This window comes from Suillus clintonianus (genome assembly GCF_016758775.1).
Source record: "Suillus clintonianus strain FC179 chromosome Unknown DEU56scaffold_5, whole genome shotgun sequence".
In the NCBI taxonomy this organism is placed as follows: Eukaryota; Fungi; Basidiomycota; class Agaricomycetes; order Boletales; family Suillaceae; genus Suillus; species Suillus clintonianus.
In genome coordinates this window covers 812,370-840,083 of record NW_024539229.1, presented here as the reverse complement: position 1 = coordinate 840,083, position 27,714 = coordinate 812,370, and the positions used below count along the sequence as shown (strand labels likewise).

The 27,714-nt window shown below is 49.4% G+C and overlaps 6 protein-coding genes across 6 annotated transcripts; 1 reads left to right on the top strand and 5 right to left on the bottom strand.

Moving 5' to 3' along the window:
• Positions 1 to 925: 925 nt before the first annotated feature.
• Positions 926 to 1,759, bottom strand: DEU56DRAFT_907554 (uncharacterized protein; the record flags this gene model as incomplete). Its single annotated transcript, XM_041356920.1, has 2 exons — positions 926 to 1,034; positions 1,089 to 1,759. 2 exons carry the CDS (start codon positions 1,757 to 1,759, stop codon positions 926 to 928), a joined length of 780 nt encoding a protein of 259 aa, XP_041214193.1.
• Positions 1,760 to 7,663: 5,904 nt separating this feature from the next.
• On the bottom strand, positions 7,664 to 9,939 carry DEU56DRAFT_907553 (thiamine diphosphate-binding protein; the record flags this gene model as incomplete). Its single annotated transcript, XM_041356919.1, has 5 exons — positions 7,664 to 7,738; positions 7,798 to 8,003; positions 8,054 to 8,246; positions 8,300 to 9,698; positions 9,758 to 9,939. The coding sequence occupies 5 exons, from the start codon at positions 9,937 to 9,939 to the stop codon at positions 7,664 to 7,666; spliced, it is 2,055 nt and encodes a 684-aa protein (XP_041214192.1).
• A 578-nt stretch (positions 9,940 to 10,517) lies between these two features.
• DEU56DRAFT_772967 (uncharacterized protein) lies at positions 10,518 to 11,648 on the top strand. Its single transcript, XM_041351545.1, has 7 exons — positions 10,518 to 10,634; positions 10,686 to 10,839; positions 10,890 to 10,967; positions 11,018 to 11,120; positions 11,170 to 11,227; positions 11,286 to 11,381; positions 11,434 to 11,648. Exons 1-7 carry the CDS (start codon positions 10,596 to 10,598, stop codon positions 11,590 to 11,592), a joined length of 687 nt encoding a protein of 228 aa, XP_041214191.1. The 5' UTR covers positions 10,518 to 10,595; the 3' UTR covers positions 11,593 to 11,648.
• Positions 11,649 to 15,343, bottom strand: DEU56DRAFT_772963 (SIT4 phosphatase-associated protein-domain-containing protein). Its single transcript, XM_041351544.1, has 11 exons — positions 15,277 to 15,343; positions 14,999 to 15,211; positions 14,741 to 14,942; positions 14,550 to 14,684; positions 13,877 to 14,494; positions 13,136 to 13,825; positions 12,905 to 13,086; positions 12,435 to 12,855; positions 12,203 to 12,385; positions 12,076 to 12,153; positions 11,649 to 12,023 (listed from the first exon to the last, which is right to left on the bottom strand). Exons 1-11 carry the CDS (start codon positions 15,285 to 15,287, stop codon positions 11,715 to 11,717), a joined length of 3,042 nt encoding a protein of 1,013 aa, XP_041214190.1. The 5' UTR covers positions 15,288 to 15,343; the 3' UTR covers positions 11,649 to 11,714.
• On the bottom strand, positions 15,344 to 17,483 carry DEU56DRAFT_772953 (AP-2 complex subunit mu-domain containing protein). The gene is made up of 11 exons (XM_041351543.1): positions 17,312 to 17,483; positions 17,233 to 17,262; positions 17,142 to 17,176; positions 16,963 to 17,094; positions 16,783 to 16,913; positions 16,637 to 16,731; positions 16,456 to 16,585; positions 16,152 to 16,395; positions 15,862 to 16,095; positions 15,578 to 15,812; positions 15,344 to 15,522 (listed from the first exon to the last, which is right to left on the bottom strand). Exons 1-11 carry the CDS (start codon positions 17,318 to 17,320, stop codon positions 15,517 to 15,519), a joined length of 1,281 nt encoding a protein of 426 aa, XP_041214189.1. The 5' UTR covers positions 17,321 to 17,483; the 3' UTR covers positions 15,344 to 15,516.
• A 3,534-nt stretch (positions 17,484 to 21,017) lies between these two features.
• DEU56DRAFT_772935 (uncharacterized protein) lies at positions 21,018 to 21,732 on the bottom strand. Its single transcript, XM_041351542.1, has one exon. It carries the CDS (start codon positions 21,526 to 21,528, stop codon positions 21,073 to 21,075), a length of 456 nt encoding a protein of 151 aa, XP_041214188.1. The 5' UTR covers positions 21,529 to 21,732; the 3' UTR covers positions 21,018 to 21,072.
• Between the last annotated feature and the right edge of the window lie 5,982 nt (positions 21,733 to 27,714).

The window sequence follows — 27,714 nt, the reverse complement described above, 5'->3', positions numbered from 1 at the left end:
AAATTTGGTGTAGGAAAAGGATCACCGCCTCAAACGCGTACATATCCGGCAATTTGGAAGGAATGTGTGCGCTTTCCCTTACGTCCCACGAGCAGCATCAATACTTTTCCATGGGAGAACGGCAGTTTTGAAGAGCTGTCCAATGTAATCGAGAGAGATAAGGACATTACGCAAGTTCGCTGGAGCTCAGGCGGTGGTCTAGTCTTCCCAAGATCATCATCAGTATGTGCGGCGTGACACCAGAGGACCGCTGAAAGAGCAGACACGAGGCGGCATGAGGCGGTGATGTGCTGTCAGAAGTCGGTAAATGCCGGGCTAGGCTGCCCCTCCACTTCTCAATCTGAAGTCACTCCAAAGAAGATGTGGTCATTTCGTTGTCATTCAATTGGTGTCTCCACCGCGTTCCAAGCTACGTATAGTATGGTACTGCTCCTTCTTCGTTGCACTAATTGCAACTTCTTCGATCTCGTTCCATCGTAGTTCTGATTCTGTCCTTCTTCGGATCCCCATATGCCCCAGCCGCTTTTGCGGCATGTCCCACCGGGGGACGTAGATAGATGAATAGATACCCGGTCCGTAAAAATATAGAAATGTGAATGCATGAGTGTTGCATAGTATGTCCATTGCGCGTGCGAAAGCAAGATTGAAAACGATGCGAAAATAAGAAAAATGCTGAGGGAAAATGCGAAGTTGAAGATTTGCGCGAATCGAGTTGCGCTGTCAAGAAGGCGCCGCTAAAAGCGAAGTTGAAGGCGGCGTCGAGTTGGAGAATAATATGTGCGCATGAACAGGTGCATTGCACAACGTGTCCCGCTGGGTATTTGGGTATGCAAAGCTGCGACCCTCGGCGACATGCGCTCAAAAGGAAGTAAGCATATACATTTGCACGCGCGAAGTTGTGATGACATGGGATGGGATGTTGCGTTTAGCCAGACATCCTGCGCTGAATTCTACGCTTAGTCCGGAATAGACTGAAGCGCAGGCTCAGTGTGAATGCGTGCCACTGACGGCGAACAGCATGTCCACACGTAGGTCTGTAAGGACACTGTTAGTTATCGAAAAACGACTCGGGGTGGAATATAACTCACGTGAAGTCGCTGTCAGCTGCAAGAGGCAAAGGTCCCTCGATATGAGGGTTCTCAGGATATGTCTCCTTCTCAGTCTGAGGAGACTTTGATCGGGTAGCAAAGCACTTCTCCTTGAGAGGTGCGCGTTCATGGTGATCTAGCTGTTCGTCTTCATCATCGACTTCAGCTATGTTTCTCGACTCATACGACGAAGGCTCGTCGTAAGGGTAGTATGCAGGAGCGGCGTAGTAGGTGGTAGTGGATGGCCGTCTCCGTTGCTTCTCAATTGATACGTTTCTCTGAAAGATCTGCTCATCTTCCTCTGCATCACTCTCATCTGCATATGCCCGCTCCCAGCTCGGTTTAGAGTGCGCATGACCAAAAGTGGGAAAGTCACGGAAATCTGGGTCGTGGAGGTCACCGTGATGATCAACATAAACCTCTCTAATAGCAGTTCTGGACCCTAGTGGCTTGAAAGCTGATTGATGAGAAGGTGATGCATATGTTGGGTCAAGGAGGCGAGCGATGTCAGACGCGCGGGTTGAGGGGGAATATGGGCGATGTGCAGCAAATGGATTTACGGTGAAGTGTTGAGATGATGGGGAAGGAGAGCGTTTACGCCTGAGACGGTGTCGTTCAATTGGAGGAGAAGCTACGCTGAGTGATGTGGACGCAGAGTCATAGGATGCCATTGTGGATGTTGGATCGAATTGAGTTGTACTGGTTATTGTGCGGGGCATGTCCACACAATGAAAAACGGTGATTGGGAGGGTGCTATATGTATGACTATTATTCGGGTCGGATAATAACCAGATTGAGTTCGCGGGCAGGGAAGGCGGGTTAGTTGAAAAAAGAAGCACGGCGGGCCGTCACCGAGCTAAAAAATTCAAGGGTCGAAAAGCGATGTTGACGGTAGTGTGAACCCGAATTTAAGCAGATGGGAGATGATATCGGATAGGTTTTGAGTCGAGGGGGGAAGAATATATGGACATGATGGGAGGGAGAGGAGGATGTTTATATACAAGTGACAAAGGTGAGCTGGAAAGGCCGGCAACCCAAGCCAATCCGCGTAATCCTCTGTAATCGTGCACCACCCTATCCCGATTAGGAAATCATATCCGGTTATGGGGTGAACAAGAGACGCCATTGGCAGGCCTTCCTAATTAGGACAATCTGAGATATGCGGCGATTGGGCCTACTGTCCTTTATCGCCTCTCCTTGATCAGGCAATGCCCTCTGAATACTCTCATTCCACGTTCCTTGCCTCGAGTTCCTCGTCTTCCGTTACTCATTAGATTATCGCAATACGCGAGGTTGGCACGACTTGCTGTGCCGACAAACCCGGGAGCACACGTCATGACTCGAATGGTCCGCAGGCATCGCAGCTGACTTGACGCTGACTCACATCCGGCTCTTTCCGATACGATGATCCTACTTTCTCGGTGCCTCGGTCTACATACTCCACGTGAACCAGCCATGATCCAATGACATAGAGAACTGATCATCAACGAGACTGCATCAACCCCATACCAGCATGCTCCAACGGCATCGCAAGCCCATCCCATGATACGATACCAAATCCTAATCAATTGTGCCTATTATATATTTGGTTTCACTCTCGTATACAATCAATCACCGAGTATCGGTAATCTAGCAGCTTCACCGTTTCGATCTTCTCGGTAGAATTCAAGTCATAACACACTCCCGGTAATCTGAGACCATCCTCACAAAGGGGTAGCCTAGGTGCAGGTGCATACCGGCGTATCCTACTAACGGTTCATATAACAGTGATTCCCCCCAACGCCAAACCCCCGTCGCAGTAGGCCCCCGTGTTCTACAGATTGTTCTGAGCCATATTGGCGAGCTGCCACACCATACCGCCGCCCTCGTGTCAGCCAGCTGCCATATTCCTGTGACAATTCATCCAACCACTTCCCGAAATTGCCTGCATTTGGTAGCTCTTCTGGTTCTTGGTTGACCGGAGCTTTATTTTCATATCATAGAACGGTCTAAAATGGGCGTCAAAGGCCGCATACACCGCATCGGCCTTGCATAGACAATCCTTTCTCCACAAATATCCCCTTTCTCCCCTCACGGCGCTTTTCGTAGGCCCCCTCGCGTGGCACACATGTATATCCACTATCAGCGAGCCGTATCAAAAGTTCCCAAAGGTGTGCGTGGAGGGCAGAGGGCCCTCACGGATCATGGTCCCAATCTAGATAATTCAGTAGGGAATGGAAAAGATTAGCCTGTCATCCACTACGTGTATCCCTCGTAGTGCCACACCATTCCCTCGTTGCAGTCACGAATTTCTCTCGTTTTGATCACACCGTGCCGTGTCGCATTAAACATGTGCCTTGTTTGAGCGCTTATCATTGGATGGCGGTTATTCGATCGTGTCAAACAGGATGGCTGCACAGCCCTGCTTGCCAACCTAACACAGGATGGCCTTTGTCCTGCCATCGATATCGTCACAAGATCAGCAAGGTCCTGTATTCACGATGGCACAATCTCGTACGATGCTGACTGATATCACCCATTTGGCTTTCTCATCCCACTTTCCTTCGTCAGGAACCAGTCATCATGCATCGTGGGCTTGGTCATCGCGTCGGAGCACGTATAATTAGCATCCATTGGGCAATCGATTTTGTCGTTATCTTATCTCCCTGGCCTTCGGCAGGAAGGCTGATCAGCTGCCAATGGCTACACCCACACTCATTGGATTGACCTGGGACCTTCGCTCCGAGTGGTTCTTGAAGGCCGACGGAGACCCAAAGGGACGTTCCAGAACACCCCTTTTCCCTCTCGGCTCATCTCGAACCTCTGCGTTAATATGCTCCACACCCCCTTCTTTGTTTTCCCCATCTTAACCGCTTACCTCTTTCCCGATTTCTAGATGGGCGTGGCTAACTCCCCCTCTCTCCGAATGGAGTACGAAGCCCCTGAAGTACAATTCAAAACAAAGTCTCCCGGTCATCAATTACCACATCTAGTCGCCGTCTTCGTCTCGTGGCTCGCGGGAACATGCGAAATCGATGGCCCATCTCTTATGGAATTCAGCGTCCTTCTCGGATTCACTTGGCCAGTGTGATTACATCGAGGTCCTCCTTGATCAGTGATGAAACGCGTCGATATCCAGACTGCTATCGATCTGTGCCTCAAGCTGCCGGCAGTTGAACCAATGCATGACCGTCGGGTTGATCGATTGCTTTTCAACCCCCGAGGTTATCCAGTCTCGCTAAAGTCTTGTAAGCCCCCATTGTGCGCAGTTATCATTAGATGACGGCGATTATCTTAATAGTAATCGATGTCCTGACAATTTACAATCACAATTACCTACGTTGGTAATCAGATCGCCTTTGTCAACTCAACACGCACATTCCTCACGGATGTGCAATTCCTGAGACCTGATCTCACACCGATAATCTCATCTTCGAACCTCCGCGCATTATCTTTGTTCTCGACACGATGGATCCTCGCGGTCCTAGATGGATTACCAATAATAAACCATCGATGTATAATGAAGCTCCATACTGAACGCTCGTCGTGTGTTAGAAGACCATCGATGCACGTTTTATTCATATCGTCCGGCGATCTCCTTGTGATAATCTCATTTCAGAGTCATTTTCAACCACTCACAATGAAAGACAAAACGTGAGATATTGGTCATAAGCTTTGCGCGTCGACTTGTGATCCACCTTCTCATATTCGTCTTCTCGTAATCTTCGAGTGGGACGGTTCCGCTCGCTCGCTGTGCATTATTCGCGGTCGGCGAAAGTGAATTGTGGAGCGGAGTGCTCCTGAAGATCGGGGTATTCCCCTCCTTCGTGTGTATCTGGGAGTTTCATTGTCAATTTCACTCACCTTTTCATGGGTTTGCGTGATCATGGGGCCCAGGCGATCACGGTGCAAAACGCTGCTCTCCATCGGACTAGTAGTAGTAGGACGGCCATGCGTGGTACTCCTATCCGAGGCCGTGTGAATGCCCCTGCAATCCAGCCAGTGATCCACCAGGTCGATTGCCCCGGGGATACCCTTGAATCCAAGGATCCTCCAGCGTATCATCCAAAGCCGGCATTCTTATTTGATATTCACGTTCATTCATTGGTATGCATGCTCACCTTGCGCGCTCTAGCGTTCCGGCATGCAGATCAAATCGTTCTCAATGGGTTATTAATGCTCAGCCCGAGTTATTCGGGCGTCCTTCTTGAATCACCGACGGGGATAAGAGACGGGAATTGAGAATTCAGTAGTGGCATGTAAGCAGCTCCAGTTGGTGTACCGAGTGTGTGCTGATGGGTTGTGTATTGAGACGTTTATGATTGATTCAGCTCGTTTCCTGCACTGTGCATGCATTGAGAGTCCGTACGCATTAACTTCCCATTTAGCAATGATATGTGAAACTGATCAAAACTCGCACAGATTTTACCCGATGGCCTGAGTTTTTTCGCATTTGTGAAGTTTTGAACCCGTGGTATGCTGGGTTGCGTTCTTGGATGGCGCTCACTCATATCGCCACCAATCGCGAATTGGTGGCGTAACGCCGCTTTTTTCTGTCTTGGAGTTCGAGAACGCTGGGAACGTTACAGAGGTCTGTTGACGAGTCGCGCTCCTTCCGTTGAACAAGTTCGGTCTATGATCTTCAATAACACCGGTCCGCGCGCGTATGTTTACTTACGTCAAGCTTAAGAGGGTCCGCTTCTAATCCCGCTCGCATTGTCATGCCGCAATTTCTCAACTCGAGGCACTAAGAATATCATGGAGCCAAGCTACTCGCGGGAGTCGATCAATCCATGGCCAACCTGTGGTCTTCCGCTTCCAGACAAGCGTATTCCCGGGGATCATTCAAGGGTGAGGCAATCTGTCACGGGTAAACGTAAAAGACCAGACATTCACCTGCGTGTCATGTAGGTTCAGCATCAGCTGGCTAGAGTTTGGGTGAGTACTGGCAACGTTTATCCATTTTGATTGACGTGCCACAAATTAGTATTTTGGCGCCTGCGCTTGCGCTTTGATTCGGAACGTTGCCCCGGCGGCTGAGAGCTCTTGGGTGGCGTGCATACTATACTATTACATTGCTTCGCAAAAAGAGGGTTCGTGCCTCGGGACAAGTTAGCATCATGGTTTACATGCGCGACGGTTCCCTGAAGGGCATCCTCAAGCATCGTATCCCCATCGGATCAGGGGATCCAGCAGTAAGTGGAGATTACTTGCTGTGCTGCAAGGTTGGCACTAGCCAAGAGAGACTAATGAATCCATCTCTAGCCCACCCAATCTCTCAAGCCTAGGAGCCGTGCTCGCTGCGGTCTATCTCCCATAGGTCCTGAGCTGAGGACCAAATGTCAATCCGAACTTGGTCTGAGGGGTAACATGGTTCACCATTCATTTCCCACAGCTCCATAGGTCGCGCCCAATGGACTCTCATCAGTGACAAAACTTTTCCAATAGGTAAGCATTCGACTCAGTCGGATATCATCGGTCGAACTAATGAGCTGTGCCCATATTCGATCCAGCTCCAGCTCCCTGAAAGCATTCCCAGCGACGCAATGCGTTCGCTCGCATCATTTGCTCATCTCATCTGCTGCATGAGGTTTCTGCCTGTCCATCGTCTGAGCTCACGACGCGACGGATTTGTACCTATACACTACAGTGGACGGGACTTGCCATCAACCCTCTCCATCATGTCACACTTAGGGGTGCGTAAACCCTTCTTCGACTGAATACTTGTGCCTTCATCGTCTCACAGCATCATTACGATCCGTAGTTTGGGTAAACTCTACTACATAGGCGAGGCTCGCCATCAGGTTTGAACAGATTACGCTATGATGGATCTGAGCTCAGACCTCGTATGGGGACAGCGAATAACATCTTCCCAAGTACAGCACTGGCTCGGCTTTGGCTAGCCCGTGATAGGTCCGTCATCTGATATCTGTGCACTTTCTTGGCTGGTTCTGGCCGCATCACGTCACTGAGTACACAACTGGCACTGCTCTCTTAGGGGAAGAACGCACTGCTATTTCGAACCTTGATTCTCCCCACTTGGTCTGCCCTGGCCATATCTAACCACAGTAGACTACGGCTGCCAAGGAGTCGTATCTTCGACGCCCCGAGCCCCACTACGCCCATGTCCACACTGATCGCGCACATAACTGGATTACCGGACACACCTGCATGCACAGCTTAGGAACAGATGCGCTCGTTTTGTATCTAACCGTTGCACGGTGTTTGATCAACCTGGCTAATAGATGGTCCATATCGTGGTCCCTTCGATCTTGTCGGGGGAAGCTGCATATATAATCTTAGCGTAACGCTATTCTTGGACACCACTCGTGTATCAGCAATCCTATTTCTGTTCTGTTCTGTTATTTGAAAGTAGCCATACAGAAAAACCAAATATGCCCATGGGATTTAACATCCCTTTTGCGATCTCGGGGACGCCGTAGATAAATGTGGTTCGTGTCAATAAAAGATGGTCGAGCCAATGAATGTTAGTACACATGAATTCAAGACGGTATGTTGTGAATCTGATAAGTTCGCGAGAAGGAGATAAGTACTGAGAATAAAATGCATATAGATCGAAAATAATGAAAATCAGATCATGCGTCGGATTTTGCTTTTGGCCTCAGGAGTGGGTGGAGGACCTGTTCATGCAACGCCTTCCCGGCGGGGACCTGGTCGCAACAACGGTTAGTTTACCCGACTCAAAGATAGACTAGCCTCTCTAACGCACCATCGGGTACACGTGCTCATCAGTTTCGACCTGGCACTCCATCAAAACGGGTTTCGAGCCGTCGTATTCTAGGAACTCCTTCATTTTTGCAGGAAGGTCTGCCGTAGATTCGCATCGAATCGCGTGCACGTGCATGGCTTTAGCAAGCATAACAAAGTCGGGGTTCGTCATCCGAGTGTGCGAATACCTGGAATCATAGAATAGATCTGCATTTGTCATGAGAACTATTCAAATACTAGAGGTGGGATCGACCAACCTTGCCATTGCAAGACCATACCCTGGAATTCGTTGTTTAGGATGAGGACTTTGACGCCGATGTTGTACTGCGAGGCAGTTGCGAGCTCCATAGCAGTCATGCTAAATGACGCATCGCCGTCGATGTCAACGACCATTTTGTTGGGCGCGGCCACCTTAGCGCCGACGGCAGCAGGAAGGCCAAAACCCATGGTCTGCGAAAATGTCAACGTTCGGCTTCCCGTGTTAAAAAAGGGCAATAACTTACTCCAAGACCACCAGAAGTAACCATTGACAGAGGCGTCTTCCACCGGAAGTGCTGGGCCGCCCACATCTGATGTTGACCAACACCAGTAGTGATAATGACATCCTCTTTCATATGGGCCGTCTGCCGGTCCAACTCCTCAATAACCTCCTGCGGCTTGCTTCGTGCACCAGATTTCGAGGGGATGTATGTGAATGGGTACTTTTGTTTCCACTCTTGGATATCGCCGAACCACCGTGTGCGTGGTGACGATCGGATCAAGGGGACGAGCGCAGCCATATTGGAAACGACGTCACCGAGGACAGGGATGGAAGCATTGACAACTTTGTTGATATTCTTCGGCTGAATCTCAAAGTGGATGATACCTCCGCGGCCTTGCAAAGCAGCAGCTCGGGCAGCAGGTGCGAAAGTATCAACCTTGCCCGTCACACGGTCATCAAATCGTGCACCCAAAGCAATGATAACGTCCGCCTGTTGCATTGCCAAATTTGCGTATGCAGATCCGTGCATGCCAAGCATGTGCAGACTTCTCTCATCTGTCTCGTCGAAGGCACCGAGACCTTGCAGAGTGGTTGTTACGGGAATGTTGCCTTCCTTAGCCAACTGCGCAAGCAACTTAGGGCCCAAAGGTGATGAGAGAACACCATTGCCGGCGTAAATGATAGGTCGTTGCGCTTGGTTGATGAGGTTGGCAGCTTGCTGGATCAACGACATGTCGATTAAAGAAGAGAGCATAGGATTCGCAGGCAGGGTGTGCGAGCCTGGAGTGGTCGCTTTGAATGGCAAAGGTGTGCGAAGAATGCCAGCAGTGACATCCTTGGGCAAATCGACCAACACAGGTCCTGGACGCCCAGAAGTTGCGATTTTGAATGCTTCGTTGATGCGTCTTGGCAGTTCTGCTATGTCCTTGACCATCACGTTCCATTTGGTGCAGCTGCGTGATATACCGATCATGTCGGCTTCTTGGAACGCGTCGGAGCCGATAGCTGAAGTTGCTACCTGGCCGCAGAAAACAACAAGAGGGACGCCATCAGAAAGCGCGTCTTGCATTGCCGTAACGACATTGGTTGCGCCTGGACCAGAAGTCACAAGGACAACGCCAGGCTTTCCTGATATGCGAGCATAACCTTCTGCCATGTGTCCGGCACCCTGCTCATGACGAGGAAGAACGAAGTCGAAGTGCTTGGAGTTGTAAATGGCATCGAACACGGGAAGAATAGCCCCGCCGGGGTAACCAAAAACATGCTTCACCCCGTGTCGAAGCATCATCTCGTGAAAAACCTGACCACCTGACATGCCAACAAAGGAATGATCCAAGGGTGTGTTGGTATGCGACTCCAAGTCAAATGGAAGATTATTTTTCTGCGGCAGCTGCTGGAATCCAAGAGCTGGAGAGGGTCGACTACAAGTGCATACTATCAGACGACTTGAGATATGAAAAGATACATGAAAAACACGCACGCAGCAGGAACCGCAGTAGCACCTAGAGCTGATGATCTACTGATTTTCCTAGCATGGTCTCTTATCCTAGCCTTCGCGTCGACAATCGAAGTCGATGCGACAGTCGAGCGAGAACGGGTGAATGAGACTTTTGGAGTAGATTTTGGTGCGTTGCATACACGAAATGTAACAGGGAGCGACATGATCGTCGTTGAGTGCAACGACGGGGGCAAGATAGAAAAAGTGGTTTTGAGAAAAGCGTTGTTTTGAAATTGTTCTGAAACAACAAATTTGTCTATGGAGCACAAGTACTTTCAAGTTAATGAGTGCTAGTGACTCGACTCGCCGTCGGCCGACTTCAATCGGGAAAGTCCGACCACATCCGATCAACAGATGACCACCTTGGCGCCATGGCATGACCTGTCAATACGACGAAACCGTGTAATGCAAACTTGTACGCATGAAGCATGCATGAAGATCAGCCAGTATGAATTAATTGACCCAAGGAAAGCTATCAAGCTTATCAGTAGTTATTTGGAGCACGACATATTAGTAGATCTGATCATGAATCATGATGGTATGATGATCCTCCTGGGGAGCTCCAGGCTCAAGTCCTTTTTGAAGGTATATATACAGCCCTACAGAGCCTTAGGAGCTACGACGGAACTCCGTAATTTTAGGTTATGGACAGCTCAGGTTGTCATGGCCAGAACATGCAAATACTTTCCAACAACTGGCCAAGTCCAGCGTACTAAGTAAAGCGTAAAGCTGTGCAATTCAAATATAAGTATCTCACGTGACCGTTCACGTCCTCGGTGTTCCGTCCGGTCAGTGGTCCGTGTTGCGCTCATCCATACTTATGTCTGCAGCAGCTCAGTTCGTCAGGCAGGGGAAAAAGGTGAATCCAAATCGTCGTGAGACGGCTAAGATATGCTTACTTTGAACCAAGATAGTTGCCATTGGCAGAAACTACTCCGAACACATCAAGGAGCTCAACAACGCCAGGACGAAAGAGCCTTTCTTCTTTCTCAAGCCCACGACGAGCTACCTCCCTACCGGGGGAAAGGTTGAAATTCCACGCGGCGTAGTAGCACACCATGAAGGTCTGCTTCAATATCATGCTCTTGTAATATTCGTATAAATTCTAGCGCAGTTGAGCTCGGCCTCATAATCGGGAAAGGTGGTCGAGACATCTCCCAGGATGCAGCTGAGTCGCACATTGCGGGTTATGGTGAGCAAAAGGTTTAGCAAATTGTTTTGAATGCTCATTGGGATGCATAGCTTTGGCCGTTGACATGACCGCACGAAACATGCAGGACGAGGTGAAGAAGAAGGGTCTGCCTTGGTCTGCTGTGAAGGGCTTCGATACATTCACTCCCATTGGGTATGTCTTGAGAACATGTTATGTCGTTGTGTTTTGAACCTGTGATCAGGTCTTTTATCCCCAAGTCGACCATCTCTGATGCTCATGACCTCATGCTCTCCCTCAAGGTTCGTCTCACTTCATTGTCGAGCAGAAATATGTCTTGACGTTACTTTTACGTACTAGATTAATGGTGCGATCAAGCAGAATGGTACGACCGGGGACATGATTTTTCGTATTCCGCGACTTATTGAACACATCTCTTCAATCATGACCTTGGAGGTGCGTCAGCATAATCGTATCCATGTCTTGATTTGCTCACATAGATGCACAGGAGGGCGATCTCATTCTGACCGGAACTCCTTCCGGTGTTGGTCCTGTCAATCCAGGTGACAGTGTCGAATGCACCCTTGCTGACGCGGCTGGCAAAGTACTTGCCGAGCTGCAATTCACAGCAGAGTCAAGGGGTGGAGGGTATCAGTTCGCGCCATAACTATCCTTTAACATACACCAAACGATACAATGAATAGAGGAAATATGTGCTGTGATATGTACACATGAACAGTAGAGCATCGTCTAAGATAATGCGCACACCACGCTATCAACACACCGCTTTTAACTCCAGTCCTTACTTTTATCGGACTCCAGTCGTCCGTTCAAATCATCCAGCGATATTGGATGCATCCCATTCGAGCCCTTCCCAGGGTTTCCGAACTCGTCCCCTTCTGATTCTGAACCACTGGCCAAAGTCCAGCTCCCAGCAGTTGGGGTGAGCTCACCGTCATGAATGCTGTCATCTGAGCCCTGGAAATCTCCAAAGTCAAAGGAGTCATCAGACGAGAAAGACGATGAAATCGAAGAAGAAAAATTGAAACGATCTGGGGAGGTTGCCGCTGCATCGGAAAATGGACCAAAACCATCGTCCTGGAAAGAGTCTGTCAATAGAGCTCGACGAGAGACATGTGAAATTATTCACGTCGTCATATTTTACCCCGAAAGGATCATCAGCCAGCGCCTCCCTCAAAGCACCACTGGGGCCAGGATTGAATGCATCCTAGGGGGCCGAATTACTCCAGGGAAAAGATATATTGGGATGTACCTACGTCAAAACCAGTTGAAGAAATCTCTTGCCGATTTCCGGCAGTTCTCCGAAGGGGTGGTCTTCCTAAATCAAATGACGATTGAGCCAACCACCCGCCGTCTTCATCTTCATCTTCATCCGAAGTATCAGATGATGAGTTGAACTGCTCCCCTGAGTGCATTTCTTGAGCCAAGTAGCGAGCAAACTGGACAAAAATCAGCAAATTCTCTGATTCAGAGCGAAACAGGACGTACCTGTGGAGGTCCAGCGCCATGGTCGTCTTCGTCGTCTTCCATCGGCGCCGGTCCGAAATCAGCAGTCGTTGCTCTTGATGGTCTTGTGCTAACCGATCTCCTGAATTCCCCAGTCGTTCCAGGACCTGTGGTCGCGCCTGCGCTCAGCGATGAGCCACTGTCTTCCTCGTCAACCGTCCATCTACCACCGGCACGTGAAGTTGAGGTAACGGCAGGCCTCCCTCCACCAAGGAGGCTGGTATCCCGTTTCTTGGTCTCATTGAAGCGGCCCGTCACGTACTCCTGCCAAGCAGGTTGAGGTGCATACTGCTCGATGATTAACCGAAGGTTAGGTGGATAGTGCTCAAGAGCTCCAATAACGTCCTCTGCCACCTGCGTGAGATGACCCATGTAACCAAGCCGAACACCCTTTGCTTTTGAGCTAAAGGTGTCTAATTGAGACCATGCAACAGCAAATGTGAGAGCGGTACCTTTCTGCATCATTTCGCTTTTGACCGTCGATGATGCGTTGCATAATGTGTGCATCCCGGAAGAGAGAGATCGACAATTCTTTGTTCAATCCTCCATCAGTTCTGCCAGTGAGAATTTGATGAATGAAATCATAGACGGTATTGTGCAAAAAGTTATTCCAAGGGAATTCGAAGAAGAGGTCCTGGTCAGACGTATTAGTACAGCAGCAGTACGGAAAATCGGCAGCTCACCAATAAAGTGCTCAAGACATTGGCCTCCAAGAAGCGCATTTTCGTTTTCTCCCCTATCGAGAGACATGGCACTGTATCATTGCTAGCCATCCGCTTGGAGCTTCTGCGCGAATGTATGGAGGGAGATTTTGCGGTCGAGCTATCACTACTACTAGACGTGCTGGAAGTCCGTTTCGCAGCACCTTGAGCCGCAATCTCAGAAGGTGGAGGTAATAACGCTGCACTAGGCGAGGAAGGAACGATTGCTGGAGGTTCCCGTGGCGGAAGATCTTCTGTTGGTGAATGGTCCACTTTCGGAGGGTCATCCATCATGATCTCCTCCAGGGCATCGTCATCTGAGCTGCCAGGTTCGTCGTCGCTCATGTCTTCATCCGAATCCAATAGCGAAGAGCCTCGTGATTTGGTGACAGGCAACTCCAGTGCGGGCTCAACGTCGTCGTGGTTGTCATCCATTGCGTCTTGGTCTCTTTCGTCTCCAGAACCAATGGCAATCACACGAGCAAGATGCTCTAGAGATGATAGCCCGCCTTGTAATCGACCTTGGCTGTCATACAGTTCGCTAAACTCCCCAGGACGGTTTAAGATAGCCATGTTGGAGCAATGCAGGAGTTCAGCATACAGCTCGCATATCCGAAATCGTTCGAAGGTGAGAGGCGTAATCACACCTACAGTTGTGGGTATGGGGCCTTGCTGAAGGAGGAAGGTTATGTCGAGAGTTCGAGCGACAACTAACAGACTCACCAAAGATCGTGGTCGACGAAGGTATTGCTCGAAGGTCACGAGTCGTTCGCCCATAATCTCCAGCAAGGGGCCTAGGTAAACCACACCCATTCTGTCCGACATCTCCTTCATGGACTCCTCAAGCTTCGCGCGCCCATTCTCGGCCCCTGCCAGCTGTTGTTGGATATGAATCAGCCGATTCCGCAGGGTATGGAAGAGGTATGGTTCGAAATAGTCCGAGTTGTTTTTCCGGATAAGTTCAATGACCACAGATATCGAGTGGACAACAGAAGAGACAGAGGAGTCAAGATTTGGGAGCTCTGGGGTAGAGGAACTACAATGATCAGTAGAATCATCACCATGAAGCGCTTTCTGGGACTCGGCTTCGGCTAATGGACTGAAGTCGCCTAATATGTAATCGGTTAATGTCGAAACACTCTCGGGCCGTGCCAGCTCCCTGGAAAAGAGATTTGAAGCAACTCCATTCTGCAGACCATCCGTGAGTCCTGGTGCAGGTGACGCAGTAGCCATGGAAAGTATCCCCTTGATCAGTTCTGAAACCACTGTATGCATGTCGCTGGTGTGCGTAGGGGAAAGCAGCTCAACCAATCTGCCCATGAGGTTTTCCGACGAAAGCCACTGAATTGCGATACTGGGTAAGCTGCCACGCAGAATGCTGCATATAAGAGCATACTTCAAGAACGCCTGCACCACCTGGGACTTCGTCCAGCTGAATAATGCGGACAAGAAGGTCAACTATAGATGGCGTCTCGACGTGTCGCAAGAGGCGCTCCACGACAGATGGTTGGGATTGAATGAAGACAAGCATCTGAGCACAGAGCTCTGAGTTCGTCAGAGGACGGGGGCGAAAAGATAGTCATTCACCTCCGCCGGCTTCTTGGTGAGGAAGACAGCATTAATCTTGGCAAAGTGAGAAGCCATGACCATCTCCGTCTTCATCTCTTCAGGAGATTTGTCGAGAACTGTTTCCCAGAACGGTGTGAGCAGCTGATCCGACGAATTGACGCATGTTTCCACTATCGACCATATTTCACTGCAGAGAACCTCTGTAGCGACATATGGATACCTAGAATTTGATCAGTGGAGATGCCCATGAGGCAGCGTACCGGAGATAAGGCTTACTTGAACCGTCCTCGTTCCTCTTCGCCTTCAATCTGACCAGTCACATACCCCAGAAGTCTTTTCAGGACGTCTACACGCTGAAAGTAGTCAATGAGTCGTGTATTCTGCGACTTGCATTCCTGTAGTAGATCATCTTCGTCTAGAATTGCCTCTAATGAAACGTCGTCCTTGTCCAGTAGACTGTCGATCGAGGATGTGTTGTGAAATCCGAATCTACTCAATAAAAGAATTCATAATGTGTTTAAAAACCACAATATGTGGAAAGGGAAAGAAATTACCTCCAGAACATGGAAGCGGAGCGATGTTGTGGAAACTGAGGAACAGAGCTGAGCTGAGCGTAGGCTGTCGGGGCCTGTGTATAGTTGTTACTAAGATTGGTACAGTACTCAAAACACAAGTCCCGACATCACGTAGTTAAAATTTCAGAAGGATCCAAAGTCCATCAGTCGGTATGTGATTAACACGATTGTCCAAGGATGTAGTATATAAGTCAACAAATGCAAGGGATACTGATCGCATCAAAACTTTGCCAGTTGTCAGCACGCGATCTGTCACGAGTCGGATGGTTTAACCACATACCCGGATCTGATAACTCCCGCTCGCTTTCGTGAGGTAGCGTACCCACTTGATACTGTGATAATTGCTTTTCTCAAAGACTTTGAGAAACCGGACAATCAGACCAGATGCAGTGAGCATCAGAACTTCAAAGTCAACGTCAATAGGCGGCCGAGCCCAAACTTGCCGAGTGGTAGTGCTGGTAAGACCAGCAGTCCCGCTGAAGGTGCACTCCTGTCCACCCTGAATCCGTGGAATCCTGGACGCAATATCAGCAGGAGTCATCTCACGTGAACCAGGCGACATACTTCCATACGACCACGTTTTCTGCCGGTACATATTTAGCCTTGCCATTTGCAACTTTGCAGTCCACGCCGGTCGTGTTCAATGGTGTCGGTATCCGTAAAACCACGTTTGTGGCTGACAATTTGGTCCCAAAATTGGCTTTAACGGTGATGTTATACGACACTTGCGTCGTTCCAATCTCATTCACCGTAGGGATCACTCGCAAAGGTAACTTGACATTTGACGTCGAGCGGTACCTGAATACCGTTTTTAGTGGTTTTTTGCGAAACTGAGAAGAATAAGAGTGGCTAACCTCATCAGTTCAAATTCACCATCAGGAGGAATGAAGCTGATCGTGCGGCTTGTGTCGAATTCATTGAGCCGGACACACTGGTGAAACCGACAGTCGTCCAGTTCTACTGCATCGCTTGCCCCGGCTCCTTGGCTGTTCTTATCAATGACGAGCTTGTCGTTGAGACCAAATTTACACTCTGGCGTCCCAGACAGATACGCGCGCATTTGAATATGCCCATCCACATCGGCACGGAGGACAGTCCCTAGAAAACAATCGTCAGCACTGCAGACGATGCAAATGAGGGCATACAAGTTGTTATTACCTTTCGCACTCATGCTTAGATTGACAGTCTCCACCACGTCTACAAACGCTTCATTCTTCTTGTATTTTACATCCCCACGACGCCAACTTGTCGCTCCTGTAGCTTGGGTAGTGATTTTTGAGGATTCCTCCTAAAGCGCAATCAGCTGAATGTTGATATACCAGCAAGAGAAAATGCAAACAGCTGCTATAGCCGAAGATATTACGCTTTCTGTGGTGATATATGATTTGAGGGTGTCGATCTCGCTGTTCTGAGGGTACCCGTAATCACTGATTTCTGTAGAGTATAATTGGTGAAGCACTGTGCAGACAAATAAAACCATCTGACCATCAATTAATTCGTATATCAACACGAAGTTGTTCTTGACAGATTCCTCATCCACCTTTCCAAAATATGACTTTGCAATACTAATGAAACGATAACAAAATTCGAAGACGAGGGCAGCATTTGCGTTTGTCCTGAGCTAATGATTAACGCAACGAAGCAAGCTAGAGGTATGGGACAAACTTTGTCACGCAGACAATGTAGAGGTTGTTCACCCGCACATGGAAGAAACTGGTCGAGCCCAATGTTATTATGGGAGATCGCACATCACTGTTAGACACGACTTGTATCCGGAACACGTCTGCGATGGATCGCCTATGATGCATAAGACGAGTAAGGGCGTGAATAGAAAACGAGCCTACTTGAAGTCTGTCCGATACAGTCTGGATATGAGGACCTGACGCCACGAATGCATTTATAAAGAGAAGATAATGATAAGACAACCAAGCACACCTCTCCCTTCTGATTGAATATGAAGAATGCCTAGACATAACACTTAGCACTGTCGATGGCAATGTTGAAAAAGACCAACCGAAATCATGAATGTTCGGGCAGGTCGGTTCTGCTGAGTGGTTTGCGGAATAGTACTAGTAGTAATGACAATATTTGAGGAATCTCACGCCGTCCGTGTGACAAAAAAGGAAACCCCCTCTTTCGGGATAAATTCCGATGAGGGAATTCAAGCTCCAAGGATAACAATTTCTGAGAGTCTAGCAGATGAAGGCAATGCGTCTTTGAACTATAGAATTTAAACCGATTCTCCGCTCAAGCGGCATAGTAATTCCTTCTTAACTGCGTAAGTAGCCTCCGAGTTGAGTGTGCAGTCTTCGTACAATCCATGACATGTGTGGTTGAGCACAATTGCCAGTTTGTACAGTCATATGAACAAGGCACGACGTGATTTACATCCGACGGGGTGGCCACAGCCATAACCATGTTAGTGTACCCTCGGAGAAGGGTGCCTAATGCTCCGCTAGACCCTACTGGGGGAACTAGGCATGGGATGCCTCGATTTCGTTTCAAGTTAGCATCTGTGCTAAATAATGTTAACAGGACTCTTCCCACTGACATCAGCAGTGAACGGGTAGCAGCCGTTTCATAAACAGTAGCTGGACGAGCATGGTGTTTTCCAGAAAGTTGTATCAAGTTGAATATGACTGTGCCGTGAAGTACAGCAAAGTACTTACGTCTAAAGTGACCTGCAGGAGTGACTCTTGACAAAATGAAGTTTCTTCCTATGTAGACTCGGACTCCCGCTGGCGTTCTGCCTCCTTCTTAAGATGTATTGATCTCATAAAACGAATTGTCTCGTTATCGGGCAAATCTGGGATGGCAAGGTATTCAGCTAATGTATATAATCTCCGGGGTTGTCAGTGGTTGCCCATAGCAGTGAATCCATATCTGTCCTCCAAAGTCACCCATTCCACGGCGGGGAATATTGCCTTTTAGCCACTTCTTAAGCCAAATGATGCTCGGCTAGCGGCGATTGCATATTTTCACGCGAATAGTAGGATTGGGTGAACGAGAAGACACGCAAACTACGACCTGGGACGTCGGGCCATGTCAATGCGATAAGATATCTCTGTCGAGTGATGTGACCGAGAGATTGTATCAGCCACGACATGTCAAAGCACAGTAAGCGGCCACGGCCCACGGCGCCTACTACAGAAAACTGTTGAACGAAGCGCTGAACGTGGAACCTGTAAACAGGACACCACGTGTCTACAGCAAGGCCGGCATTTGGATTCAGCAATAGTATGTGTCGAAGATGCAACTTAGCAACCACTCACCATAGCACATGTAGGTGACTACTCCCTCCCCAATGCTCTTGCTGACTGATTCATTGAACAAGTTCAAATGGCGGCAACCACTCATGGAGCATCTTCGACTCGAAAGGAACTACCTCGTGTCGAAATGACGCTCAAGGGTCATGAAGAAGTTGTGAGCGGCGTAGCTTTCATCCCTGGTACACGTCTCCTCGTCACTTGCTCTTGGGACAAAAGTCTTCGGGTGTGGGATTTGGACACGAGGAAACAGGTGGGGGAGCCCTTGTTGGGTCACGATGATGAAGTTTGGACGGTTGCAGCATCCTCCGACGGGTGTTGGATTGTGAGTGGAGCGTGGGACGGAAGCATCCTGGTCTGGGAAGTTGAGACAAACAAGCTTAAGAGAGTGCCAGTCTCGTTCAAGGGGCATGAGGATTCTGTTCGGGGCGTCGTATTTGCACCGGACAACGAAACATTTGCAAGTGCGTCATGGGACAAAACAGTATGCGCGTGGAATAGGAAGACGGGCAAAATGGTCCTCGGGCCACTCCGAGTGGGCAATGTAGCATACTCGGTGGCATACTCCCCCGATGGAAGCAAACTAGCAGCGGGCACGGAAGAACACATCATCGTTTGGAATTCAGAAAATGGAGAAGAACTACTGAAAATAGAACAGCGGGCTTGGCGAGTCGCATTCACTCCAGATGGTCTCCGTCTCGTCAGTGGAAATGAAAAAGACATCCGCATCTCAGATGCCGCCACTGGAGACATCATCAAACAGTTTGACATGCATGTCGAATCCTTTTCCTCACTAGCCATTGCTCCCAATGGCACCAAGTTCGCCACCACATCGTACGACAAAACGACGCGGTTCTTTGACCTGACCGCATTCGAACCCATCGGCGAGCCACTCGAGCACCATGATGCCGTCCGCTGTGTGGCCTTTTCCGAGGACAGCCAGCTCATCGCGACTGGCTGTGACGACAGCCTCGTTCGCACATGGACAGTTCCTCAAAGTATCCCACCTAGGTTCTTCAATGATGTAGGTCCCATATGGTACAGTAGTGTCAATGCGCGTCTCACCATCCGTCTGCAGTTTGATACACATTCCCCACCTGGACGCAACAACGGCACTTCTACAACCACGCGCCATGCCGAAGGCTCACGAATGACAAACATTATGAACCGTCTCTTTTCTCGCTTCTCCACTCCTCAGGGTGATACTCCCCTCCCCAGCAGGATCCCCACTGCGGATGTCTTCGCAACTCGAGGCAAATACGTAAGTTTTCTGAGTTATGGCAATTCATGATTCCGTTTTGATGACATCCCCGCAGCGCACCGCTAATGCCATCAGCGGGAAAAGGCATGTGGTGCAGCGACCACGTCCCCCTCCCCAACCAGCCCACACTTCCAACACTGGTTTAGCGAATGCTGGTGCTTCAAGCAGCAGCGCACCCCCATTGGGCACATCCAATGTGACCGACGGAACTACCCCGGCAACCTTGCAGACTGGAAGTACCAGTGCTTTTGCTGCAACGAACAGACCCCCTTCTCCGATGGACGTTGAATATGTTCCAGACGTTAGCTGCTTTTCAGTTCTCATACGGTGCTTCCCGTGTCTTTCACGCACTCCATAGACATATCCTGCTGCTTCCCGCACGGGCTAAGCGGGCACACCCTTCAGACCCTTTTCGTTGTAATAGAGATAAGTTCCTACAGCGTGTATTCGAAGATCCATATGTTGCTCTTGATAAACGCCTGCCATCATACGTAGCAACATTCATTGAAGTTTAGATACCAGTCATGACTTTCTCAACGGCCTTGTGAAATACGAGTATATGTGTTGCTTCGCCGTGATATCACATCGCTCGAATGATCACTCTAGTGTATCAACAAAACATTTACAGACTGGCACATAGCACAAGAAACATAGTACACTGCATATCCTGACCTCACGTCCCCAGCATAAGCAAGTCAAGCACTGTGTCCACGGAAAGCATCACGCATACCACAATGCAGGCATTCCACGTTGAATCCCAGTCGTTCGATGCAATATACAAGAAGTTGAGCGAGACCTAGATCTTCGAATGACTTGGCGGGAGCGTATCTTATCCAAAGTAAGCCGTGCCGACTTGTAGATTCGTGGTTGGATCCCGAACTTCCGCAGAGATGTAGTTGAATGTAAGGGGAATGTTATTGGTGGTTGTATCAACTTGGATAAACTACGTTTACCGGAAGGGAGAAATTGGTTGGAAATCAAGAGAATTTAGTGGGAATCGACAGACCAAGTGCTCGAGGGATGGTGATTGCGAGTATAGCGCCAATGCTACAGAGCCTTTCAATATATTTTTGCTCGGGAGGACGAGTGTGACTTACATGGCGGACGACCCAAATAGGAAGAAGGTCAGGAACTTTTGGTGAACCACTTTCCACACAAACACGTCTCCCCGCGATGCTAAGTTTCCACTTCTCCAGCCACTTCTCACTCTTGATCTCTTGTCGACCCGACTTAATCAGGGTTTTCATTTCAGATAAATGCCATTCCGGACCAAGTGCAGGCACCGTAACTAGTTTCACTGGTATGTGAGCACTGTCGGCATTGGCCATTGTTTTGGCACCAGGCGGAGGGATAGGTGAGCGAAGCTGATGATGACCGCATATTGGTTAGCATGGTAGGACACGCTAGCTCTTCCATGTGCATACACGGCTTCCTGATTAATGCCTCCAGCAACGCTTCCTTAAGAGCCTGCAAGACATCACTCGTATCCAAAAGCTTCACAGCAGACTTGCGTGAATATGTAACTGTCGGGGATAATAACGCAAGGTCGAAAGCCATGTTCGATGGCACGCAGACGAACTCTTGACCGATATTCATGTTGGCGAGATGATAGACGATAGAAGTGGAAGTTACTGTCTTTCCGGTAGCAGGAGGGCCTTGGATCAGATTAATGGGCTTCTCCACAACACTCTCGATGGCATACATTTGAGAGCGTTTGAGTTCGAGAGGGCCTGGCGCAGAGAAATACTCTTGTGCAGAAAAAATTCACTTGGTCACCTATTAGTAAAAATGTCAATGCGATAAGATATCTCTGTCGAGTGATGTGGCCGAGAGATTGTATCAGCCACGACATGTCAAAGCACAGTAAGCGGCCACGGCCCACGGCGCCTACTACAGAAAACTGTTGAACGAAGCGCTGAACGTGGAACCTGTAAACAGGACACCACGTGTCTACAGCAAGGCCGGCATTTGGATTCAGCAATAGTATGCTGTCGAAGATGCAACTTAGCAACCACTCACCATAGCGGATGTAAGTGACTACTCCCTCCTCGATGCTCTTGCTGACTGATTCATTGAACAAGATCCAATGGCGGCTACCATTCATGGAACATCGTCAACTCGAAAGGAACCACCTCATGTCGAAATGACGCACAAGGGTCATGAAGCCCGGGTGAACGGCGTAGCTTTCATCCCTGGTGCAGGTCTCCTCGTCACTTGCGCTGACGACAAAAGTCTTCGGGTGTGGGATTTGGACACGGGGAAACAGGTGGGGGAGCCCTTGTTGGGTCACGATCATGAAATTTGGACGGTTGCAGTATCCTCCGATGGGTGTTGGATTGTGAGTGGAGCAGTGGACGGAAGCGTCCTGGTCTGGGAAGTTGAGACAAACAAGAGAGTGCCAGTCTCGTTCAAGGGGCATGACAGTAATGTTTTGGGCATCGTATTTGCACTGGACAACGAGACATTTGCAAGTGCGTCATGGGACGAAACAGTATGCGTGTGGAAGAGGAAGACGGGCAAAATAGTCCTCGGGCCACTCCGAGTGGGCAGTGGGGCATTCTCGGTGGCATACTCCCCCGATGGGAGCAAACTAGCAGCAGGGACGGACAAACACATCGTCGTTTGGAATTCAGCAAATGGAGAAGAACTACTCAAAATAGAACAGCGGGCTTGGCGAGTCGCATTCACTCCAGATGGTCTCCGTCTCGTCAGTACTAGTGGATATAACAACAACATCCGAATCTCAGATGCTGCCACAGGAAACATCATCAAACAGTTTGACGCGCACTCGAAAACCTTTTTCTCACTAGCCATTGCTCCCAATGGCACCAAATTCGCCACCACATCCAATAACAAAACAACGCGGTTCTTTGACCTGACCACATTCGAACCCATCGGCGAGCCACTCGAGCACCCTGATGCCGTTGGGTGTGTGGCCTTTTCCGAGGACAGCCAGCTCATCGCTACTGGCTGTGAGGACAAGCTCGTTCGTACATGGACAGTTCCTCAGAGTGAATCAGAGCAGGCGAGCGAATTTTCTCCTCATGTCATGCTTCATCCTGACCTGTCATACAGTCCGAACAAAAAAATCTTAAAGTACGCTCTCCTGCTCTTCGTTTTGTATTATCCCTAACTTCAGTCTTGCAGAAGACCATTCCAGGCCAAAAGCCTCACCCACAACGCACTAGAATCCCGCCTAGGTTCTTCAATGATGTAAGTCCATACGGTACGGTAGTCTCAATGCACGTCTCACCATCCGCCTGCAGTTTGATCCGCATTCCCCGCCTGGACGCAACAACGGCACTACTACAACCACACACCATGCCGAAGGCTCACGAATGAAAAACATTATAAACAGTCTCTTCTCTCGCTCCTCCCCTCAGAGTGATACTCCCCTTCCCAGCAGGATCCCCACTGCGGATGTCTTCGCAACTCGAGGCAAATACGTAAGTTTTCGGAGCTGTGGCAATCCATCATCCCGTTTTCCTGACATTCCCGCAGCGCACCGCTAATGCCATCAGCGGGAAAAGGCATGTGGTGCAGCGACCACGTCCCCCTCCCCAATCAGCCCACACTTCCAACACTGGTGTAGCGAATGCTGGTGCTTCAAGCAGCAGCGCACCCCCATTGGGCACATCCAATGTGACCGACGGAACTACCCCAGCAACCTTGCAGACTGGAAGTACCAGTGCTTCTGCTGCAACGAACAGACCCCCTTCCCCGCTGGACGTTGATTATGTTCCAGACATTAGCTGCCTCTCAGTTCTCATAAGGTTCTTCCCGTGTGTTACACGCACTCAACCAGCAAGTACTGCTGCTTCCCGCACCCGCTAAGTGGTCACTTCCTTCAGAACCTTTTCGTTGGAATAGAGATTACTATTGCATGTATTTGAAGATTGTTGCTTCCGATAGACGCCTGTCATCAACATGTAGCATTCATTGAATTTCAGACACCAGTCATGATTATCTCCACGGCCTTGTGAAATAATGAGCCTATACCTTACTTCATCCTCATGGTGTCATGTCGCTTCGGGTGGTCAACCTAGACTTCTGTAAGCGATCTGACTGCGAGAACGCTAGAACCACTTATGCTTGCAGTGCCTGACAGTCCAGCAGACTAAGTGGCTTGCGAACGTACAGACTGCATATCAGACAGGATGTACCTGAGAGTCACACGATGTTCAAACCAGTGGCATGTATCTTCTCAGCGGGCTTGGAGAGGCAGTCCAAATAGAAGTTCAGGCGGTCTTGGGTAGGCAGGGGGATGTATGTACGTGCGAGATGAGTTTATGATAAGATGATTGTTGCAGTGTCCCACATATCGCACACGGTTTGCACATGTCGTTCTCTCAGGCAGGTTCTGAAGGTATATATATATGCCTTGATGCACCTATCATCGCGATTCAGAATACGATTTTTGCGTCAACATCGAAAGTTGGTATTGCTAAGTACATCTGCAATGTCCACTTTGAACAACACGTTATAATCAAATGAAACATGAGGCTTACCATGAAAAAGTACATTACCTCTTCGCGAGGTGAACATACCGCGGAAACAAAGGGGAAGCAAATTAATGACACAATTGACAAGGACGCACTGTGATTGATAATGATAAGCGATCAGCGCAGTAGAGACAAACAACGAGCTGGTGCTCTCGATGACGATGCGATCGCCCAATCGTATTTGTTCGGTTTCTTGTCATGAGTTAGCTTAATATATAATACAAATGCCTACGGATATTGTGCCATGCAAGTACTGTCAAGGTACGAATGAAAACGTGTCAGAGATGTCCGTTTATGAAGATGCATGCAGTTACAATATGTCTAGTGTCCTGACGCCCATCATATCACGAACAGCAGTCATGTCTTTTACCCGTGCGATGATATGTTGATCTGAAGCGATTCTCTTGTACTCCCCACCACGCTGCTGCGCCAGCAGAAGTGCACCAAAAGGCTGTCCAAGGCGAACGATCAACCTCAGAGCTCGCAGGTGAGACTCCGAATCAACTAGCTCATGCTCTCCAGGAGACCTGCTAGGCGAATTATCCGATGGGAACTCTTGGTCCGACCAATATTCCAGGCTCTCCGTGTCGTCTACGAAGTCGGGCAGCCCAAGGTCACAACGATTCCACGGACGGACAAGCAAAAATACCCGTTGAGTGGCCCTTGCCTGCGAGAATTGTGGAAGTTCGTCTGCAGTGGCGATGTGCAAGTCTTGAAGCCCCTCTGCCTTGACTTCATAAGTAGAACATGGCTCCCGACCTATGCCACGCCGCCGTCTGACTTCTGCGACAACAAATGCGATGCAAGGAAGATGCAGTCTGCGGTGGTCGAAACGAGGAGCACTGATGTTGTCGAGTAGGATATACAGTTTCAAAGCCAGTTCTATGACTGCGGTGTTTCGCAGTGAGGAGACTGACATCTGTATCTCATCTTCGGGAAGAGATGGCAGTGTGCATGGCGGAGCTGCATACGAGGTAATATCGGCTGGCAAACAACTATTGAATTCGGATGATTTTCCGACCCAGTCCAGGGCAGTTATATCGCCCGACTGAGCAATGATCTCCTGCAAGAGCCGCCCGAGGGCATTGTGCTTCTTTTCGCCGTAGATAACAGGTAAGTGGACGCCGAAGATGCCAAACAACGAGTATGCGACGTCCTCCTGCCACGTAGTGACACGCTTCGACGCCCATTGCAGTTTCTCTCGCGCACCTGCCATATCCGGACGGAAGGCGACGAGGGCCTGTGCATTTATGCCTGTTGATTTCTCCAACTCATGCATGATAGTGGCAGACTCCTTGTGGTTGCGAGAGCTGTCTTGGAGATATGGTGTCCAATCTTCTTGGTAGAAGAGAACAACGTTAGGAGCCAGGAATTCCTGAACAGTCCATCCCCGCGTGTTCCACGCGCTGTTTGCGAGTGCACCCGACTTCGCTGAAGGCGGAACATCCGACAGGTAGACGATCGTAAGAGCTGAATGGCGATACCAGACAAACATGGAGTTAACCGATCGTTGGAGCTCGACATTGTTATTCTGGTCGATACAGCAGGTATCACTCCACGCCCAGCGATACCCCGCATCACGGGAAATTTTGCAGAATGTCTGCAACTTGACGATGGTTCCAACTGGATCCAAATCATACACGACTTTGTCACGGATGTCATGCAGCAGCGGCTCCTTGCTTTCCCATCTATGTGATAACATGACCCAGCTGAAGTATTTTTCGACCGCTTCATTGATGGGCTGCATCTGGAGTGGCGCCTGCGCCACAGATGATGACAAGATCTCCTTGTACTCTGTGCTCTCCATAAAGGTATTGATCTGTGCATCTCGATTGGATAAACGCCCAGTAAAAGTGTTAAATAGACGAAGTGGGGCGTTGTCCAATTGAGTATGAATGGCTTGTCGAATAGCATCTTCTACTTCAGATAGACTGACATAATTCCGACGCAGTTCTGGAAAATGAGTTGATTTATCTTCAGGTTGTCACACAAGCTATTTGAGGCTTACTTTGTATCCCTACGTCGGCAGCATGGTCCAATATGGAGAGCAAGAGTTTGAAGGCCTCGATAGCGTCATCATAGCGCTGCGCTCCGTGGAGAGCCGCATACTTAAGCTCGTACCCAATATGAGATGAAGAGTCGAGCTCAACGACCTATACATCGGCGGTAATGATCAGCGCAATTGCTGGAACAATTTCGAACATCATCCGCACCTTCTCCGCGTCATGGAGGGCCTCTTGATATAGGTTTCGTCTTAAATTCACCTTACTGCGGTGCGCAAAGAAGGAGTCGCGTGAGGAATACAGCTGGATCGCTGCCGAAAGTGTGTCCTCGATGGACCAGAGCAGTACCTTCCCTTCGCGATCTCCACTGACGACCAGCTCTCCATTGGGAGAAATTGCGGCACAGTAAACTCCTTTGGTGTGTTCAAGTGCGTGTCCAATTTGGTGGTATGTTTTCGTGCTCCACAGTCGCACAGTCTTATCGTCCGAGATAGTGGCGATGAAGGAGCCATCAAAAGAGATGGCGAGCGAGCGGACCCAGTCCCATGACTCACTGGCGGTGCAATGAACATGGTCTCCGTTAGATGAGTCCCAGAATTTGATTGTTGTGTCCAATGATGCCGAGACAAGTTGCTGGCCGTCAGGCGACCAGACAACGCTTCGAACGTAACTTTCATGAGCGTTGATTTCGAGAAGAAGCTCGGCGTTATCGGTGCGCCAAATCCGGATAGTGCCCGTTGACCCGGAAGCTAATTTTAGTCCATCCGGACTAAATGCGACGCTGAACACAAGACAGTGAGGACATGTCGCAAGGACGGCCCCGCCCTTTGCATCCCATAGGACAATCATGTCATCGCCAGCACCACTGGCAAGTCTCTTTCCATCGGGGGAGAAACACACTGAGTTCACCCAGCCTGCATGCTTCATCAGCTGACTGAATACCTTCTGCTTGCCCTCGACGTCCCAGATGATAATGGTATTATCTTTTCCACCACTTGCAATTTGGCTGTCATCTGGAGACACAGCGATTGATAACACCCCACCCCGGTGTCCCTCAAATGGCCCTCCTATTAATGCTCCATTTTGCAAGTCCCAAATTCGCAGGGTTTTATCATGCGAACCAGTAACGACCCGTCGACTGTCTTTGAAGAATGCGACTGCCTCAACCTTCCCCGTGTGCCCTCGCATCGTTCGCGTTGGCTCTGGTTGCCCTTTCACAGTAAGATCCACATTTCTTGCAATATCAAGCGCCCGTGACATGTCGCGTTGATCTAGGCAGAGAGATGGTCAGTAGCATTTAAAAGTTGATGTTGGGTAAGTAGGTCAAGACTGCCGTCCCTTAACTGTTACGCCAAAAGGCAGTGATCTTGAAAGCTCACGCTTCA